Source organism: Bos indicus x Bos taurus, chromosome 1, assembly GCF_003369695.1.
Source record: "Bos indicus x Bos taurus breed Angus x Brahman F1 hybrid chromosome 1, Bos_hybrid_MaternalHap_v2.0, whole genome shotgun sequence".
Classification (NCBI taxonomy): domain Eukaryota; kingdom Metazoa; phylum Chordata; class Mammalia; order Artiodactyla; family Bovidae; genus Bos; species Bos indicus x Bos taurus.
The window spans coordinates 28,966,494-28,985,704 of NC_040076.1; the positions used below are offsets into that span (position 1 = coordinate 28,966,494).

Here is a 19,211-nt window from a genome sequence, read left to right on the forward strand (position 1 = left end):
CAACTGACTTTAATCTTACTCTGTTAAATCAGTCCTACTACTTCTTGGACTTTTCCTAAGTTTGTGGTATGGCTTTTTTGTGTCTTTTTACTCTTCTAAGTTTGTCTGGCTGATGCAGCTCATAAATTCTACCAAGAATGCAATTTGTTAATCCAATTTCCTATATATTCACATGACATTCTCTGCTTATCTCTATCACTGTAGTGAGTGAGTGTACTAGGGCAGACATACTGGTCTGCTTACTTGTCTGGACTCCTCTTGGGTTTTGAGACCCTGATGGCAAGAAGTCTTTTTCACCTAGGAATATCTACCACTTAACAATACTTGGCATATAGTACACACATATAAATGTCTGAAGCATGAAAGAATGTAATAAATTGTGTTAGAACACATTTTAGAATGTGTTATGAATATATGAAATATATAGTTTAAATTGATATACATCTCAAATTCACTAACGTTCTAAACAGAACTTGCCTTATATCAATCTGCTTTCTCTACGCCTTTCTCTCACACTGTTTCTGTCTGTCTCTGTGTCTCCTCTGTCTCTGTTTTGCTCACTTGCCTTACCCTTACTTCTGTGTGAAATAAATCTGAGCACAGGTTTGTAAGAAAAACATATTAAGTTTTATCTAATGCTCACACACACACTCGGAGAAGGTGATGGCACCCCACTCCAGTACTCTTGCCTGGAAAATCCCATGGATGGAGGAGCCTGGTGGGCTGCAGTCCATGGGGTTGCTGAGGGTTGGACACGACTGAGCGACTTCACTTTCACTTTTCACTTTTATGCATTGGAGAAGGAAATGGCAACCCGCTCCAGTGTTCTTGCCTGGAGAATCCCAGGGACGGGGGAGCCTGGTGGGCTGCCGTCTATGGGGTCGCACAGAGTCGGACATGACTGAAGTGACTCAGCAGCAGCAGCAGCAGCACACACACACTCATACATAGAAACCATATAATAAATGTTAACTGATTAACATCATATTGACTTATCCTAGAAATGAGAATCCAGGCAACCATCAAACCTCTTCATACATGAAAGCAAAGTAAGATGTTTTAGCAACAACATTCAAAAGACATCACCATGAATTAAAAACAAACAATATTAACTCTTAGTGAGACTGACTAAGAAACAGCTTAATTTCTATATAATTAACCACATAACTGTGGTTGTTCAGCTGCTAAGTCATGTCCGACTCGTTGCGACCCCATGGACTACAGCACGTCAAGCTCTTTTATCTTCCACTATCTCCTGGAGTTTGCTCAAATCCATATCTATGGAGTCTGTGATGCAATCTAACCATCTAATCCTCTGTTCCCCCATGTCCTCCTGTCCTCAATCATTTCCAGTATCAGAATCTTTTCCAAAGAACTGACCCTTTGCATCAGGTGGCCAAAGTACTGGAGCTTCAGCTTCAGCATCAGTCCTTTCAATGAATATACAGAGTTGATTTCCTCTAGCATTGACTGGTTTGATCTCCCTGAAGTCCGAGGGACTCTCAAGAGTCTTCTCCAGCAGCAGAGTTTGAAAGCATCAGTTCTTCGGGACTCAGACTTCTTTAAGGTCCAGCTTTCACATCCATACGTGACTACTGGACAAACCATGACTAGATGGCAAAGTGATGTCTCTGCTTTTTAATGTGCTGCCTAGGTTTGTCATAGTTTTCCTTTCAAGGAGCAAGCATCTTTTAATTTCATAGCTACAGTCACTATCTGCAGTGATTCTGGAGCCCAGGAAAATAAAATCTGTCACTGTTTCCACTTTTCCCCTTCTATTTGTCATGAAGTGATGGGACTAGATGCCACAATCTTAGTTTTTTTAATGCTGAGTTTCAAGACAGCTTTTTCACTCTTTTATTTCATCTTCATCAAGATGCTCTTTAGTTCCTCTTTATTTTCTGCCATAAGAGTGGTATTATCTGTATATCTGAAGTTGTTGATATTTCTCCCAGCAATCGTGATTCCAGCTTGTAATTCACCCAGCCCAGCATTTTGCATGATGTACTCTACATAGAAGTTTAATAAGCACGATGACAATATATAGCCTTGTGTACTCCTTTACCAATTTTGAACCAGTAAGTTGTTCTATGTCCAGTTCTAACTGTTGCTTCTTGACCCGCATACAGGTTTCCTAGGAGATAAGTAAGGTGGTCTCATACTCCCATCTCCTTAAGGATTTTTCATTTTGTTGTGATCCACACAGCTAAATGTTTTAGCATAGTCACTGAAGTAGAAGTTTTCCTTTAATTCCTTTGCTTTCTCTATGATCCACTGAACATTGGCAATTTGATCTCTGGTTCCTTTGCCTTTTATAAACCTAGCTTGTACATCTGGAAGCTCTCAGTTTATGTACTGCTGAAGCCTAGCTTGAAGGATTTTGACCTTAACCTTGCTAGTATGTGAAATAAGTGCAATTGTCAGGTAGAGTGAACATTCTTTGGTATTGTCCTTTGGGACTGTAATGAAAACTGACCGTTTCCAGTCTTGTGAACCACACAATACCACCTAGGAAATGTCATCTCATTTTTAACAAAGAATTACTAATTTTACTGATATTTTTAGAAGAAATGAATTAAATATTTTATGATGTATACCATCAGATGAGAGCCTAAAGAGGCACTCCTGGATGGAATTGGAATACCAGCATTAATAGAATAGCTAGTAATAATAAAAATAGTAATAGTAAATCTAATTTAGAGTTAAATTAAATCTAAATAAACATTAACTATGAGCTAAGTACCTGATAATATGCTAAGTCTTGCAAACGTTTTAAATCATTTTCACCCTGAAAACAATCTTCTGAGGTGGGCACTACTCCATTCCACTGCTGAGCAAACAAAGGCACAGGGTTATGATGCCCCTTACTCAGCTCACACAGCTAAGCCTGGGTTCCCATCCAGATCATTTTCTTAATCACAATGCTCTATCTTTTCCCAGAAACATATTTATTAACCGCATTTTGGTAGCTAACCTACATACTGATCTAATACTAATTTTGTTTCTAATTTTCTCAAATAGGAAATAGAAGAGAAAGACAATAAGCTCCTCTCATTTTCTAGTTGCACAACATTAGGTGAGTTGCTTTTCCTGTCCAAGTTGTAGCATTAGTAAAATGGGGCTTGGGATATCTACCTAGATATCTGAGTACTCCCTTAATTTTAACCTCAGGTTTCTTTGCAACTAAGACTGTATTAAAAAAAAAAAAAAAGAAAACTTTTATGAAGATTAATTTAGATGATGCATAGAAAATGTCTTAGACAATATAGCATGCTGTGTCTATATAAACTTACTTTTACTAATATTTATAATGACAACTCTTAGGATGCCAAAACATGCAAATAATTCAGCTATTTTTGGTCCCCATTTTATACTTGATTCCTTCATATGATGATATGTAGCTGTGAAAAGAAGGGAAGCAAAAAGCAATGGAGAAAAGGAAAGACATAAGCATCTGAATGCAGAGTTCTAAAGAATAGCAAGAAGAGATAAGAAAGCCTTCCTCAGTGATCAATGCAAAGAAATAGAGGAAAACAACAGAATGGGAAAGACTAGAGATCTCTTCAAGAAAATCAGAGATACCAAAGGAAAATTTCATGAAAAGATGGGCTCGATAAAGGACAGAAATTGTATGGACCTAATAGAAGCAGAAGATATTAAGAAGAGATGGCAAGAATACATGGAAGAACTGTACAAAAAAGATCTTCATGACCAAGATAATCACGATGGTGTGATCTCTCACCTAGAGCCAGACATCCTGGAATGTGAAGTCAAATGGGCCTTAGAAAGCATCACTATGAACAAAGCTAGTGGAGGTATGGAATTCCAGTTGAGCTATTCCAAATCCTGAAAGATGATGCTGTGAAAGTGCTGCAATCACTATGCCAGCAAATTTGGAAAACTCAGCAGTGGCCACAGGACTGGAAAAGGTCAGTTTTCATTCCAGTCCCAAAGAAAGGCAATGCCAAAGAATGCTCAAACCACTGCACAATTGCACTCATCTCACAGGCTAGTAAAGTAATGCTCAAAATTATCTAAGCCAGGCTTCAGCAATACCTGAACCGTGAACTTCCTGATGTTCAAGCTGGTTTTAGAAAAGGCAGAGGAACCAGAGATCAAATTGCCAACATCTGCTGGATCATCGAAAAAGCAAGAGAGTTCCAGAAAAACATCTATTTCTGTTTTATTGACTATGCCAAAGCCTTTGACTGTATGGATCACAATAAACTGGAAAATCCTGAAAGAGATGGGAATACCAGACCACCTGACCTGCCTCTTGAGAAGTTTATATGCAGGTTAGGAAGCAACAGTTAGAACTGGACATGGAACAACAGACTGGTTCCAAATAGGAAAAGGAGTACGTCAAGGCTGTACATTGTCACCCTGCTTATTCAACTTATATGCAGAGTACATCATGAGAAACGCTGGGCTGGAAGAAGCACAAGCTGGAATCAAGATTGCTGGGAGAAATATCAATAACCTCAGATATGCAGATGACACCACCCTTATGGCAGAAAGTAAAGAGGAACTAAAAAGCCTCTTGACGAAGGTGAAAGAGGAGAGTGAAAAAGTTGGCTTAAAACTTAACATTCAGAAAATGAAGATCATGGCATCTGGTCCCATCACTTCATGGCAAATAGATGGGGAAACAGTGGAAACAGTGTCAGACTTTATTTTTTGGGGCTCCAAAATCACTGCAGAGGGTGACTGCAGCCATGAAATTAAAAGATGCTTACTCCTTAGAAGGAAAGTTATGACCAACCTAGATAGCATATTGAAAAGCAGAGACATTACTTTGCCAACAAAGGTCCGCCTAGTCAAGGTTATGGTTTTTCCAGGGGTCATGTATGGATGTGAGAGTTGGACTGTGAAGAAAGCTGAACGCCAAAGAATTGATGCTTTTCAACTGTGGTGTTGGAGAAGACTCTGGCGAGTCCCTTGGACTGCAAGGAGATACAACCAGTCCATTCTGAAGGAGATCAGCCCTGGGATTTCTTTGGAAGGAATGATGCTAAAGCTGAAACTCCAGTACTTTGGCCACCTCATGCGAAGAGTTGACTCATTGGAAAAGACTCTGATGCTGGGAGGGATTGGGGGCAGGAGGAGAAGGGGACGACAGAGGATGAGATGGCTGGATGGCATCACCGACTTGATGGACGTGAGTCTGAGTGAATTCCGTGAGTTGGTGATGGACAGGGAGGCCTGGCCTTCTGCAATTCATGGGGTTGCAAAGAGTCGGACACAACTGAGTAACTGAACTGAACTGAACTGATGATGATATGATGGAATAACAGGAAATATAAACCTATCTATTCATAATTAAAATAACCTAGTAAGCCAAAAAAAAAGCAAGTATTCCCCTGCTTCAACCAGAGTGGATTTCTTTCTTTCCTTCTTTTTTTTTTTTTTAGGAAACAGAAAGAGATGACAGAGGACAAAACAGTTGGATGGTATCATTGACTTAGTGGACATGAGTTATGTAAGCTCTGGAGATGGTGAAGGACAGGGAAGCCTGGCATGCTGCAGGCCACAGGGTCACAAAGAGCTGGACATGACTGAGTGACTCAACAATACAACTTTACATTTATTGTGTTTTAGAGAGAGAGAAAGAATAAATGTTCTGCTTTTAAAAATCTTCAATTAATTTTTATTGGAATGTATTTGATTTATAGCATTATGTTAGTTTCAGTTATACAGCAAAGTGAATCACTTATACATACATTCACTGTTTTTTAGATTATTTACCCATATAGGCCATTATAGAATATCAAGTAGAGTTCCCTGTGCTATACAGTAGATTCTTATCAGTTTCAAGTTTTATATATAGTAGTGTATATATCGGAGAAGGCGATGGAACCGTACTCCAGTACTCTTGCCTGGAAAATCCCGTGGACTGAGGAGCCTGGTAGGCTGCAGTCCATGGGGTCGCTGAGAGTTGGACACGACTGAGTGACTTACCTTTCACTTTTCACTTTCATGCATTGGAGAAGGAAATGGCAACCCACTCTTCCAGTGGTCTTGCCTGGAGAATCCCAGGGATGGGGGAGCCTGGTGGGCTGCCGTCTATGGGGTCACACAGAGTGGGACACGACTGAAGTGACTTAGCAGCAGCAGCAGCAGCAGCGTGTATATGTCAATATCAATCTCCCAATTTATTCCCCATTCTTAGTTTGTATTTTACATATATGACTCTATTTCTTCTTTGTGAATCAGTTCATTTGTACTAGTTTTTTAGAATCTACAAATAAGAGATATATGATATTTGTGTTTCTCTATATTGACTTATTTCATCAGTATGGTAATCTCTAGGCCCACCTATGTTGCTGCAAATGCCATTATCAGAGTGAAAGAATTTTTTGAAACACAAAATTAGGAGTATATAAGATAAAAACAAACAAAATAAAGTAAATACACCAAACTGGTATCATTGTGAAAAGTTTACATTGATCTTAATGATTTTTGATAAGCAGAACATATATCTAAATGCCTGACAAATTTAGGTAAACATATTTAAATGAAAAAATACAAAAATGTGTTGTTGCTTACTTCTTTTAATTCATTCTCTCTCTACTAGAGTGAAATAAAAATAAAATTCCAGAAAACTAACAAGTTTTAGAATGCCTAAAACATGAGTAAACAACCAGATTGCTGCTCCTTGGTCTTAAATTTCTTTAACTGATCATTTAAAAACTTATTTCTTCCATGCCACTTGAAAAAAATAACTTTGCTTAAAACTACAAGTGGTGATTGCAACTAATGAACCACTGCTAAAAATATTACAAGGTAATTATATATACATATATACATATATATAAATATACAAAATATCTTTTTTCAGTAAAACATGAAAGCCTTGCGATGTGCTAGATCCTGTGCTAATTGCTACTAGTCTTAAGTGAATAAGACCCAATTTTCATTCCGTTTTAAATTTACCAAGGCAGTCACATATTTAATAATGTTTTAAATATAATTTTTTATGTGCCACAAAAGGTAAGTAATAGGGCAGTATAAAAATGTACAATAGGTAAAACTAGTGAAGTCTGAGGCTTTAGAAAAAGGCTTTCCTAAGGAAACAAGATTTGCAGATGAAGGATTTTGTCAGGTATAGCAGGGGGTGTTTGAGAACGATGAGTCCAAGAGGGGAGACCAGCAAAACATACAGAGCTCAGAGTGGAAGGAGGTTGGTGCATTCAATGAACTGAAAGAAAGTCTACTTGGCTGGAGCAAGGCCATCAGCGGGGAGACCCATGGGAGACCATTCATGCAAGGCCTACGGGTCAGCTGGAGGACACTGCAAGCATTAAAGCCAAGAGGCAGGAGAGTGCCATGATCAGAAAGTGGAAAAAACAATATTTAAAATCATGAGAGCTCACAGGAAAATACTAAATTTCATAAAACATCAATAATTAGAAACCATAAGGATATTAGAGATTACTGATTTCAAAGTTAGTAGAGAAATGCTAGATTTAGATAAGATATTGAGCCAGAAGGAAGTTTTAAAAAGTGTTCTGTTGGAGTTAAACATTATAAGCTATTTGAAGGACAAATGTAGGAAGAAAACTTCAATATATCTTTGAGTCCTATATCAAAAATAATCTCAAAATTATATTTGATACCACAAATATGGTCAATTTACAGACCTTATAAGAGAGACTGCTGGTAAGTCGCTGCAGTCGTGTCCGACTCTGTGCGACCCCATAGACGGCAGCCCACCAGGCTCCCCCGTCCCTGGAATTCTCCAGGCAAGAACACTGGAGTGGGTTGCCATTTCCTTCTCCAATGCATGAAAGGGAAAAGTGAAAGTGAAGTCGCTCAGTTATGTCTGACTCCTAGTGACCCCATGGACTGCAGCCCACCAGTACTCTCCAGGCAAGAGTACTGGAGTGGGTTGCCATTGCCTTCTCTGTATAAGAGACACACTAATAGATAATTATGTTTATTTAGTTGGGTTACTATTGAAAGTTCTATGAGAAGAGTTTCCAAAACAGAAAAGCAGTTCAGTCAGCCCTCAGTTAAATATATACAGTTAAAGTGATATTAATATAAACATTTCAAAGAATTTATGAAATTACTGGAGATTTGTTAAGATCTTAGCTGTCCATGATCCATTTTTACCTTCAGGGAAAATATTAATACCAAGACTCAAGAAATAGTTCTCATTATGAACTTTCTTCAGACATTTTTTATCTGAAAGTTATCAATATTCAATGAACTAGGGACATTCTCTGTTATCTGCAGATAGTTTTTTTTTACCCAGACGCTATGTTACATGCTATGGGCTAGAATTGTCTTCATCAAAGGACAGTCTCAGGAAAAAAACTCTATCAGGTACTACAAACCACTGACACTCTCAACTCTTCAGTACAGGCTTCTGAGCTGACAATGCTTACACAACTTCCAGACTAAAGCAGTAAACTACGTCTGGATCAATAGAATTCTCGGATGCAGTGGGCTTCAAGAATTAATGACAGGAACAATGGCATGAACTCAGAGGTCATCACTGATTTTGTTTCTCTACTAGGAAAGGCTGTACTTGTGAATGATGTTCACTGTGTCTGGGAGGACCAGCTGCCTTTAAGGAACTGAGGCTGATTTTCCTTATGAACACAATGCCTGCAAAGTCCACCCAGAAAGCCCAGGTGGGTGCCTGCAAGACAAAGTGCAATCTCAAGGTCACGAGGGTCACTTCCTGACAGGTTGAGAGGAGAAGGATGCACTGAAAGGTACAGGTTGTACAGGGAAAATCTGGTATGTGCTTTATTGGATTTAGCTTCCTAGTCTCAAGACAGCAAATGATAGAGACTTTTATAAGTCTGATCAGAAATTTTTTAAATAAAAACTTCCAGGTAGAAATGAATTAATCTGAAGTGATTCCTGGGTTGGGAAGAGCCCCTTGAGAAGGGAATGGCTACCCACTCTAATATTCTGGCCTGGAGAATTCCATGGACTGTATAGTCCATGGTGTCACAAAGAGTCAGACACAATTGAGTGACTTTCACTTTTCACTTTCTAAGGCTTTTATTATAGAAAATTAAGTCAGGCTGCCATTCCCCTATCTTTCCAGTTCTCTCTACCCTAAAAACTGGTAAAATTTCCTAAAACTCAAATGGTTTTGGTTGACCAAATAGAACAGAAAACAGTGCTGGTTGATTGTATATTTTATAATTCAAGATCCTTCAGACAGAAATGACTTTTGAATAGTCATGTTTCCTATTTTTTAAAAATAAGTATCTTTTTTGTCCATCACAATACCTTGGGCCTTGGTTTCCACATTTATAATACAAATGTACTGGTGTACAGTTACCTCAAAGAAGACCAATAATATTAGCTCAGTATGTTGTTATGACATGACAATTATATCCTTCTATGTTCAATGTGCAAACACTATGATAATGAAATAAATCAGAATGATTAAATTCAGAATAACAATTCTATGTTTAAAAAAATTTTCACCCCACTTATTGACAACAGTATTAAATAAGATACCAGCCATTAGGTTAATTTTGCATCATATATTAGTATAACAATAATCTTAAAGTAATTTAATTTTTACAGTTTACACATGACAGTGTTCTACAGAAATAAAATTATAATATTCTATTTTAAACCTGAACAGCTACAGCACAATATCCTACATGACTTGTGTCATATATAATATTGGTTAACATTTTAAACACAGATTGGATATAAGTTCAATTCATACTTACCCATGAAATTGAGATACCCCTCTCCACCGAGTGCGTGAGTAATGAGTCGAATCATCTTATGAAGCTGTATTCCACGATCAATAACGGGAGTAAATGGGGTCAGAACGCTCATGTTGGTATACATTTCAGCATCCATCAACCAAAATGCCAACGTCTTATCCCCAACAAGTGCCTAATAAAATAAAAGTCACTGATGTAAATGCAAAGAATAGATACTAGGGAGTTGTCATTTATGCTAGAGTAACATGTGATTTCACAAAAACAGTACAGGAGAAGTGTGTGAATTAGTATTAATTCCATGTATTTCCCAATAGTCACTATCTGGCACCCCACTCCAGTACTCTTGCCTGGAAAATCCCATGGACGGAGGAGCCTGATGGGCTGCAGTCCATGGGGTCGCTAAAAGTCTGACACGACTGAGTGACTTCACTTTCACTTCTCACTTTCATGCATTGGAGAAGGAAATGGCAGCCCACTCCAGTGTTCTTGCCTGGAGAATCCCAGGGACAGGGGAGCCTGGTGGGCTACCGTCTATGGGGTCGCACAGAGTCGGACACGACTGAAGTGACTTAGCAGCAGCAGCAGCATGCTGAAGGTAAGCTGGTGAAATACATGAGAAAGCTCATGTATCTATGTTTCTTTTATTTATAAAATAGCTTGGTGAAAAACTCATGATAAGCTACCTGAATATTTGCTAATACTAAACATGAGAAATTAGAATAACATGTGTTATAATGTTTAAAATACTAATAGCCTTTTTTAAGGATTTAAACAATGGATTTTTTAAAATTGAATGACAAGATTCCTTAAATTCTGTAATGCTTGAAAATTTTCATAAGTTTCACACACATGATTTCATACAATCCCATAATCTTAGATTAAACTATTAGAATACTAACAGAGTTTTTAAAAATGACTTGTATATCATGATTTTATTGCTTTAAAAGAGTGGAAGAGTTTCTTAGAAATCATTTATATGTATATGCACTTATGTACAGGAGAAGGCAATGGCACCCCACTCCAGTACTCTTGCCTGGAAAATCCCATGGACGGAGGAGCCTGGTAGGCTGCAGTCCATGGGGTTGCTAAGAGTCAGACGCGACTGAACGACTTCACTTTCACTTTCCACTTTCATGCATTGGAGAAGGAAATGGCAACCCACTCCAGTGTTCTTGCCTGGAGAATCCCAGGGACGGGGGAGCCTGGTGGGCTGCAGTCCATGGGGTCGCACAGAGTTGGACACGACTGAAGCGACTTAGTAGCAGTAGCAGGAGCAGCACTTATGTACATAAAACATGTACATAAATATATTACAATGGACCTTTTTTCCTTTTAGGAGCAAACTGACAACTTTTTCTTAAAATGTAGAACTTGCTTTCTTATTATATTTGAAATCTAATCTAGAACGAGTTTGTTTTATATGAAAATATAATAGTTGACAAATGGGGCAGGTAACTTGGAAACACCCTGAGCAGCAGAAAAGGTCTCTTAATTGGAATGGTTTATGGTTAAAAGTAGCTAACTAATGCCAAGGATTATTTATCGACAGGAAGAATATATAGAGAAACACAGAGCTTAAACCATAATCTCCTCACCCTATTACTGTACAATTATTTTCATTTTTAGAAAAAAATTTTTCTTTATAAACCTATTTTAAAGTTTAAACTATTTTCATATATTCATATTTGTAATTTTTATTAGGTTTAAAATTCAGTGTATGTTTGCTTTTAGGAAGAATTAGGTAACTTACATCTTTTTGTATATTCCTGACAATTTTTAATACAAGGTGGAATTACATGGATGTTTAAAGTATGAAATAAGTCTTCCATACTGTTTCTGTACATCTTGGAAGAAAAATTATGAAATTAATCTATCAGATTCATCTTTAATTTGTTTATTTTACTCATTTCTTTATTCTTTTATTCATTCATATAAAATAAACATAAATTGGGAACCCAAATGTGCTACAATTGGCTAGAAGCTTGCAATGTATTTTAATTTTCATGTTGTTATATACTTGACACACAAAAAAATGTGGAAAATTTTTTAAAGAGATGGTAATAACAGATCACCTGACCTGCCTCCTGAAAAATGTGTATGCAGACAAAGAAGCAACAGTTAGAACTGGACATGGAACAAAAGACTGGTTCCAAATTGGGAAAGGAGTACATGAAAGCTGTATATTGTCACCTTGCTTGTTTAACTTCTATGCAGAGTACATCATGAGAAACGCTGGACTGGAAGAAGCACAAACTGGGATCAAGATTGTTGGGAGAAATATTAAAACCTCAGGTATACAGGTGACACCACCCTTATGGCAGAAAGCGAAGAAGAACTAAAGAGCCTCTTGATGAAAGTGAAAGAGAAGAGTGAAAAAGCTGGCTTAAAACTCAACTATCAGGAAACTAAGATCATGGCATCCGGTCCTATCACTTCATGGCAAATAGACGGGGAAACAATGGAAACGACAAGAGACTTTATTTTTTGGGGCTCCAAAATCACTGCAGATGGTGACTGCAGCCATGAAATTAAAAGTCACTTTCCTTGAAAGGAAAGTTATGACCAACCTAGACAGCATATTAAAAAGCAGAGACATTACTTTGTCAACAAAGGTCCATCATCTAGTCAAAGCTATAGTTTTTCCATAGTCATGAATGGAAGTGATAGTTCAACATAAATGGAAAAGATAATTGGAAGACAGCTGAACACTGAAGAATTGATGCTTTTGGTTTTTTTTTTAAACTTTACATAATTGTATTAGTTTTGCCAAATATCAAAATGAATCCGCCACAGGTATACATGTGTTCCCCATCCTGAACCCTCCTCCCTCCTCCCTCCCCATACCATCCCTCTGGGTCGTCCCAGTGCTCTTGAACTGTGGTGTTGGAGAAGACTTTTGAGAGTCCCTTGGACTGCAAGGAGATCCAACCAGTAAATCCTAAAAGAAATCAGTTCTGAATATTCATTGGAAGGACTGATGCTGAAGCTGAAACTCCAAACTTTGGCTACCTGATGTGAAGAACTGACTCATTGGAAAATACCCTGATGCTGGGAGGGATTGGGGGCAGGAGGAGAAGGGGACGACAGAGAATGAGATGGTTGGATGGCATCAACGACTCAATGGACATGAGTTTGAGTAAGCTCCAGGAATTGGTGATGGACGGGGAAGCCTGTCTACTGCCATCCATGGAGTTGCAAACAGTCGGACATGACTGAGAGACTGAAATGAACTGAATATTCTTGACAAGGGATTTACTTATCCTTAAATTAATATTCAGTCAGTTCAGTTCAGTTCAGTTCAGTCGCACAGTCGTGTCCGACTCTTTGCGACGCCATGAACTGCAGCACGCCAGGCCTCCCTGTCCATCACAAACTCCTGGAGTTCACTCAGACTCACATCGTTCAAGTCAGTAATGCCATCCAGCCATCTCATCCTCTGTCGTCCCCTTCTCCTCCTGCCCCCAATCCCTCCCAGCATCAGAGTCTTTTCCAATGAGTCAACTCTTCGCATGAGGTGGCCAAAGTACTGGAGTTTCAGCTTCAGCATCATTCCCTCCAAAGAAATCCCAGGGCTGATCTCCTTTAGAATGGACTGGTTGGATCTCCTTGCAGTCCAAGGGACTCTCAAGAGTCTTCTCCAACACCACAGTTCAAAAGCATCAATTCTTCAGCGCTCAGCCTTCTTCACAGTCCAACTCTCACATCCATACATGACCACAGGAAAAATCATAGTATTCATTTCTTATTTTGTTACATTTTGGTTCTGTTTTTTTCATTGATATTTATTTGATTTGTTCCACAGCCAATTTAAAAGAAAGTACTGCCCCAATTAGGAAGATATAAAACTTCATATGTCTACTTCATGAATGAGTAAAGTTTCTATACAGGCCAACAGTACATGGTTTAGGCAGTGGGCTATTTTCTCAGTCTCAACTACTTAAATCTGCCATTAAGACTCAAAAACAGCCATAGACAATAGATAATTGAATGAGTATGCCTGTGTTCCAATTACCTTTATAAAAACAAGCAGCAGGCAGAATTTGGCTCATGGGCCTTGATAGCTGATCTCTGGTCTACTTATACTTTCTTAATAGTAAGAGGAGACATCTGAAAAACTAGTTTCCAACTTAAATTGTTAATTTCTGTTGAAATAACATAGGAACTTATTGTTTAATTTCAATTTTCTTAACTCATATACTGCAAATAATTTCAAAAGGTTTACTGTCTTTTTAAAGTATAAAGACTTCAATTTATATTGTTTATGGGGACAATCCACATGCTTTCAATAACTAAATGGCCTTCTCCATTTGAGTGACTACTAGGAGAAGTCATAGTACTAAGGCTGCAAATACAAATGGAAACAAATATTCTGCTTAAAATGTGATGAGAACATGAAGAATTGGGAAGCCACTTTTTCCCCTATACACCTGGATGAAAGCTTCAGGAAACACACATGAGTCAGAGCATTAGTTCTTTATAGTAGCTTCCCAGGTGAAGTATGCATTTGCATGTGTGTGGGGAAAGTATAAGATTGGGACAAGGCTGACCTATTTATGGGAGAAGGCAATGGCACCCCACTCCAGTACTTTTGCCTGGAAAATCCCATGGATGGAGGAGCCTGGTAGGGTGAAGTCCATGGGATCACTAAGAGTCGGACACAACTGAGCAACTTCACTTTCACTTTTCACTTTCATGCATTGGAGAAGGAAATGGCAACCCACTCCAGTGTTCTTGCCTGGAGAATCCCAGGGACGGGAGAGCCTGGTGGGCTGCCGTCTATGGGGTCACACAGAGTTGGACATGACTGAAGCAACTTAGCAGCAGCAGCAGACCTATTTATGAATGGGTGAAAGTTTTACAGTATTGAAGAACAGAACACTTGGAGGATTGAACCGAGAATAGACTTTGGCATGAGCCAAGATATGACAGGTTGTGTGTGAGAAACTTTAACCAAAAGATCTGGGTTAACAAAATTAGCTTTGCCCTTTGGAAAATATCTCAGGCTACATTATAGACGATGGACTAAAACAGAGGGACAGAGATCAAGGTGATCAATCAGCAAAAGATTTAGTGACTGAGGGGGGAAAATGATGAAAGCAAGTGAAAAGCCATAAAAGAAAATCTTTAGAAGGAAACATAAAATGGAAAGGAAATTAAAATTAACCTGGATTAGCACCAACATTCTTCTTGTGACAACAAAGGAAAACTTGTAAGATAGCACTTGCAACTGTCATTCACAGTCGTTTAATTACAGTTTGGCAGGGTAAAAGTAGTACTGCATTTTGAAGCTGAAATTTATGGATCTACAAAGTAATTTTTTTAATGTTTTTCTTTTTTAAAGGTTTTTTGATTTAAAATGTCTACTGAATTTGTTACAATACTGCTTCTGTTTTATGTTTGGGGCTTTTTGACTGTGAGATGCATGGGATCTTAGCTCCCTGACAAGGGATCGAACCTGGACCTTCTGCACTGGAAGGCAAACTCTTAACTACGGGACCACCATGGAAGTCCCTGAAACATTTTTCAAGTAAGAGTAGCTATCACATAAAACAGACATATAACACATTGCATTAATTGTATGAACTATAGAAATTTGTATTGAAATATGCTTATTTTAGATACGTTAACACATACAGGCACAGAGAGAGAATGGTTTACACACATACTTATTTACCTGATCATGGCTCTCTGCGTAGGCAATGCACTTTTCAAGGTAGCGTCGGTTTGTGAGTGTATACACTATATTCCCCATGTTCCAATCTTCATCTTTATATTCTTTCAGTAACTAAATGCAAGACAGGAAATAATTTCAATACATCATTACTATTCTTACTTTATAACCCAAACTTAGGGTATATATCATATCAATCCAAATTATGACACAGATACAAGCACACCTACAGAACAAAAATAGCTTTGTTGAACTTTTACTGAAATCACAGCTTTTGTACAGACTATCCAAATGACAGTGGTGTTGTGTGTGGGTGTGCATGTGCTCACTTTTGTGCAGATGATTTGATCACTGCACTGTAGGATTTTGGCAACTTTTTTCTTTTTCTGTAACAACTGCTACTTCTTGATTAATGACTACAGTAAAGTGTTGTGCAGTAGATCTTTCAATAACTTCCACAAGGTACAGATATACTTGCTACCATTTAGCTTGGAATGAAAAAAAAAAAGTTAGCAAGAAGAGTGTCTTGTTCCTTTCTTAAAATAAATGAAAACAACTATTATTTCAATGTATAAAAGCTGATTATCATGAAATAAATATCATCCTGAGGCAGGAGATAGATGGGCTCCAGGTTAGATATCTACAGCTGACCTTCTGTTTGCATTTCATGAGGCAGGAAGAAGTGGGCTTCCCACAGAATACCTATAACCAGCCTTCTGTTGGTGTTTTCTGAGATAAGAGATGGGTGGGCTCCAGTTAAGGCATTTACAATCAGCCTCCTGTTTGCCCTCCAAAATGGAAGTAACAACAGACACAGGGTAAATAGCCAGTCTTTGTCTCTTGGAAACACCTAAAGGTAAGAGTCATGGCATGGCCTCTTTACCTCACTGCTCTTCACCACACCCTTCTCTCTGAGTGTGCATTTCTGCTTTGCTTCCATCTTAACTAAATCAACCATTTCTCTGTGTGCTTTCCCACTTGTTGTTATGCTATGCCTCTAATAATAAACTTTGTACCTGCATTTACAGTTTCTGCCTCCGTGATAAATGCATTTTTCACTGAGGTCAAAGATCCAGGGAAAAATAGCTTCCAGCCTCTAGCCCTGGCTGGTCGGGTGGCTAGGATTCTTGATTCTCATCCAGGCTACCCAGGTTCAATTTCTGGGCAGGGAATTAAGATCTCGCTTCCCGCCACCATTCACTGCTGCCTCTCCGAGATAAGTCAACAGTGCGCACATTTTTGTCTCCACTTGGGTTGTTACTCAGTCTCCAGTGTGGCTTCTGTACCTCTCAAACCTCTTCAGTGCAAATGAACTTGTAGAAATTTCAGATTATGATTGCGTCCTAAGTCCTTTCTTAGGCAAACGCTTGCTGTACAAGAAAAGAATGCTGTCCCTACCCCTTTCCACGAAATGCTTTCCTCCTTAGGCTGCCATTGTGAAACTCTGCATTGTTTTGCTTTGTTTTGTTTTCTCACCACTCAGACATCCAGCAAAATCCCTTTCTCTGACTATCCTATGAAAGCTGCTGCTCCACAGAATTAACAGCCTAAAAAGAGACTATTCTTTCACTCAACACAATCTTTCTAAAGGGGGCTCATTTCTCTGTCCTGCACACTGACAGGCAGAATTCTAAAATGGTTCCTATGATTCCCACTCCCTCTGATTCACCTCTTTGTATAATCCTTTACCTGGAGGGTGGGAGGGAACTTTGAATACAACAGATGTCCTTTGAAGAAAGGGTGAGATAATAACAGAAATGTTTTAAATTGCTAAGTTTGTGGTAGTTGGTTATACAGCAATAGGAAATTAATGCAGATTTTGGTACACGAAATAGAGTTCCAGCCTGTTTGTATCTTCCTTTGCTTTTTTTTTTTTTTAATTTTGCTCAATGGAATTCAGAGGTGCTTAGCCATCCCCCTTTGGAGAAGGCAATGGCAACCCACTCTAGTACTCTTGCCTGGAAAATCCCATGGGCGGAGCAGCCTGGTAGGCTGCAGTCCATGGTGTCCCAAGAGTCAGACACGACTGAGCGACTTCACTTTCACTTTCCACTTTCATGCATTGGAGAAGGAAATGGCAACCCACTCCAGTGTTCTTGCCTGGAGAATCCCAGGGACGGGGGAGCCTGGTGGGCTGCCATCTATGGGGTCGCACAGAGTAGACACGACGTAGCAGCAGCAGCAGCAGCAGCAGCAGCTGCCGCCATCCCCCGTAACTGCAGTGTGAATCATCGGGCACCAGAGGGCAGACTGTATTAGGCAGAATAATGACCGCCCACAGGTGTTCACGGGAGAAGGCAATGGCACCCCACTCCAGTACTCTTGCCTGGAAAATCCCATGGATGGAGGAGCCTGATAGGCTGCAGTCTATGGGGTTGCTAAGAGTTGGACCTGACTGAGTGACTTCACCTTCACTTTTCACTTTCATGCACTGGAGAAGAAAATGGCAGGGACGGGGGAGCCTGGTGGGCTGCCGTCTCTGGGGTCACACAGAATCCGACATGACTGAAGCGACTTAGCAGCAGCAGCAGCAGCACAGGTGTTCACATCCTAATACCCAGAGTCTGTGAATATGTCACCTTACATGGCAAGAAGGACTTCAGAGATCTGCTGAAGTTAAGGACATTGAGAGGGGGAGATTATCCTGGATCACCTGGATGTTGCTGCTACTGCTAAATCATGTCAGTCATGTCTGACTCTGTGGGACCTCATAGACAGCAACCCATCAGGCTCCTCTGTCTCTGGGATTTTCCAGGCAAGAATACTGGAGTGGGTTGCCATTTCCCTCTCCAATGCATGCATGCATGCATGCTAAGTCGCTTCAGTCTTTGTGTCCGACTCTGTGCAACTCCATGGACAGCAGCCCACTAGGCTCCCCTGTCCACAGGATTCTCCAGGCAAGAATACTGGAGTGGGTTGCCATTTCCCTTCTCTGGATTACCTGGATGGGCCCAATATAATTACAGGGATCTTTCTTAAAAGGTGCTTGGGTTGTCAGAGTAAGACAGAGATTTGAAGATGCTACCCTGCTGGCTTTGAAGATAGGGGAAGGTCTCATGAACCAAGGAATACAGGTGGGTTTTAGAAGATAGAAAAGTCAAAGAAATAGAACCTCCAGAAGGAATGCAGCCTTACCAAGCCTTGATTTTTAGTCTAGGAAGATCATTTCAGATTTGTGAACGTATGACAGTAGATTTGTATTATTTTAAGACACTTTGTATTATTTAGATTCAGTGTAGTATTTGTATATGTCTATTCACAATCCATAAACCTATACAAATATGCCCAGTTAAGTTTGACTGCTGTGTTAAAAGAATTCAATGGAAGCAGGTTAGACTTTTCAACAAATCATGTGGGAAGTGTTAGACATCTTTAGACAAAAAAAAAAAATTTTAGACACTGATTGCACAAAAAGTAACTCAAAGGGACTATGGACTTAAACATAAAATTATAAATGTTTAATAGAAAATATAGGAGAATCAAAGAATTCTCAGACTTGTCACCAAAAGAGATCTCTAAAAGGGGGGAAAAAAAAAAGATAAACTGGCCTTCATTAAATTTAAAGAAAACAAAGAACTTTAGCTCTGTGGAAGTCCACATGTAGAGGATGAAAACACAAGCAAAGACTGGTATAAATATATTTGTCAACCACATACCACCCCACAAAAGGGTTGAATCTAAACTATATAAAGAACTCTCAAAACTCCACAGTAAATGAATGATCCAATTAGAAAATGGTCAAAAGACATGAACAGACATTTCACTGAAGAAGATATAAAGATGGCAATAAGCACAAGAAAACAAGTTCTTCATCACACGCCATTAAGAAAATG

General features: G+C 39.1%; 1 protein-coding gene across 1 annotated transcript in view; it reads right to left on the reverse strand.

Annotated features, from left to right (window-relative positions):
• The window catches only part of GBE1 (1,4-alpha-glucan branching enzyme 1), a 321,456-nt gene that overhangs the window by 82,164 nt on the left and 220,081 nt on the right, over positions 1–19,211 (reverse strand). The window contains exons 11-12 of the mRNA XM_027551221.1: positions 15,382–15,492; positions 9,708–9,879 (exon numbers count right to left, since the gene is read on the reverse strand). Coding sequence (XP_027407022.1) covers positions 9,708–9,879; positions 15,382–15,492 — 283 coding nt within the window. The remainder of the gene's footprint in view (positions 1–9,707; positions 9,880–15,381; positions 15,493–19,211) is intronic.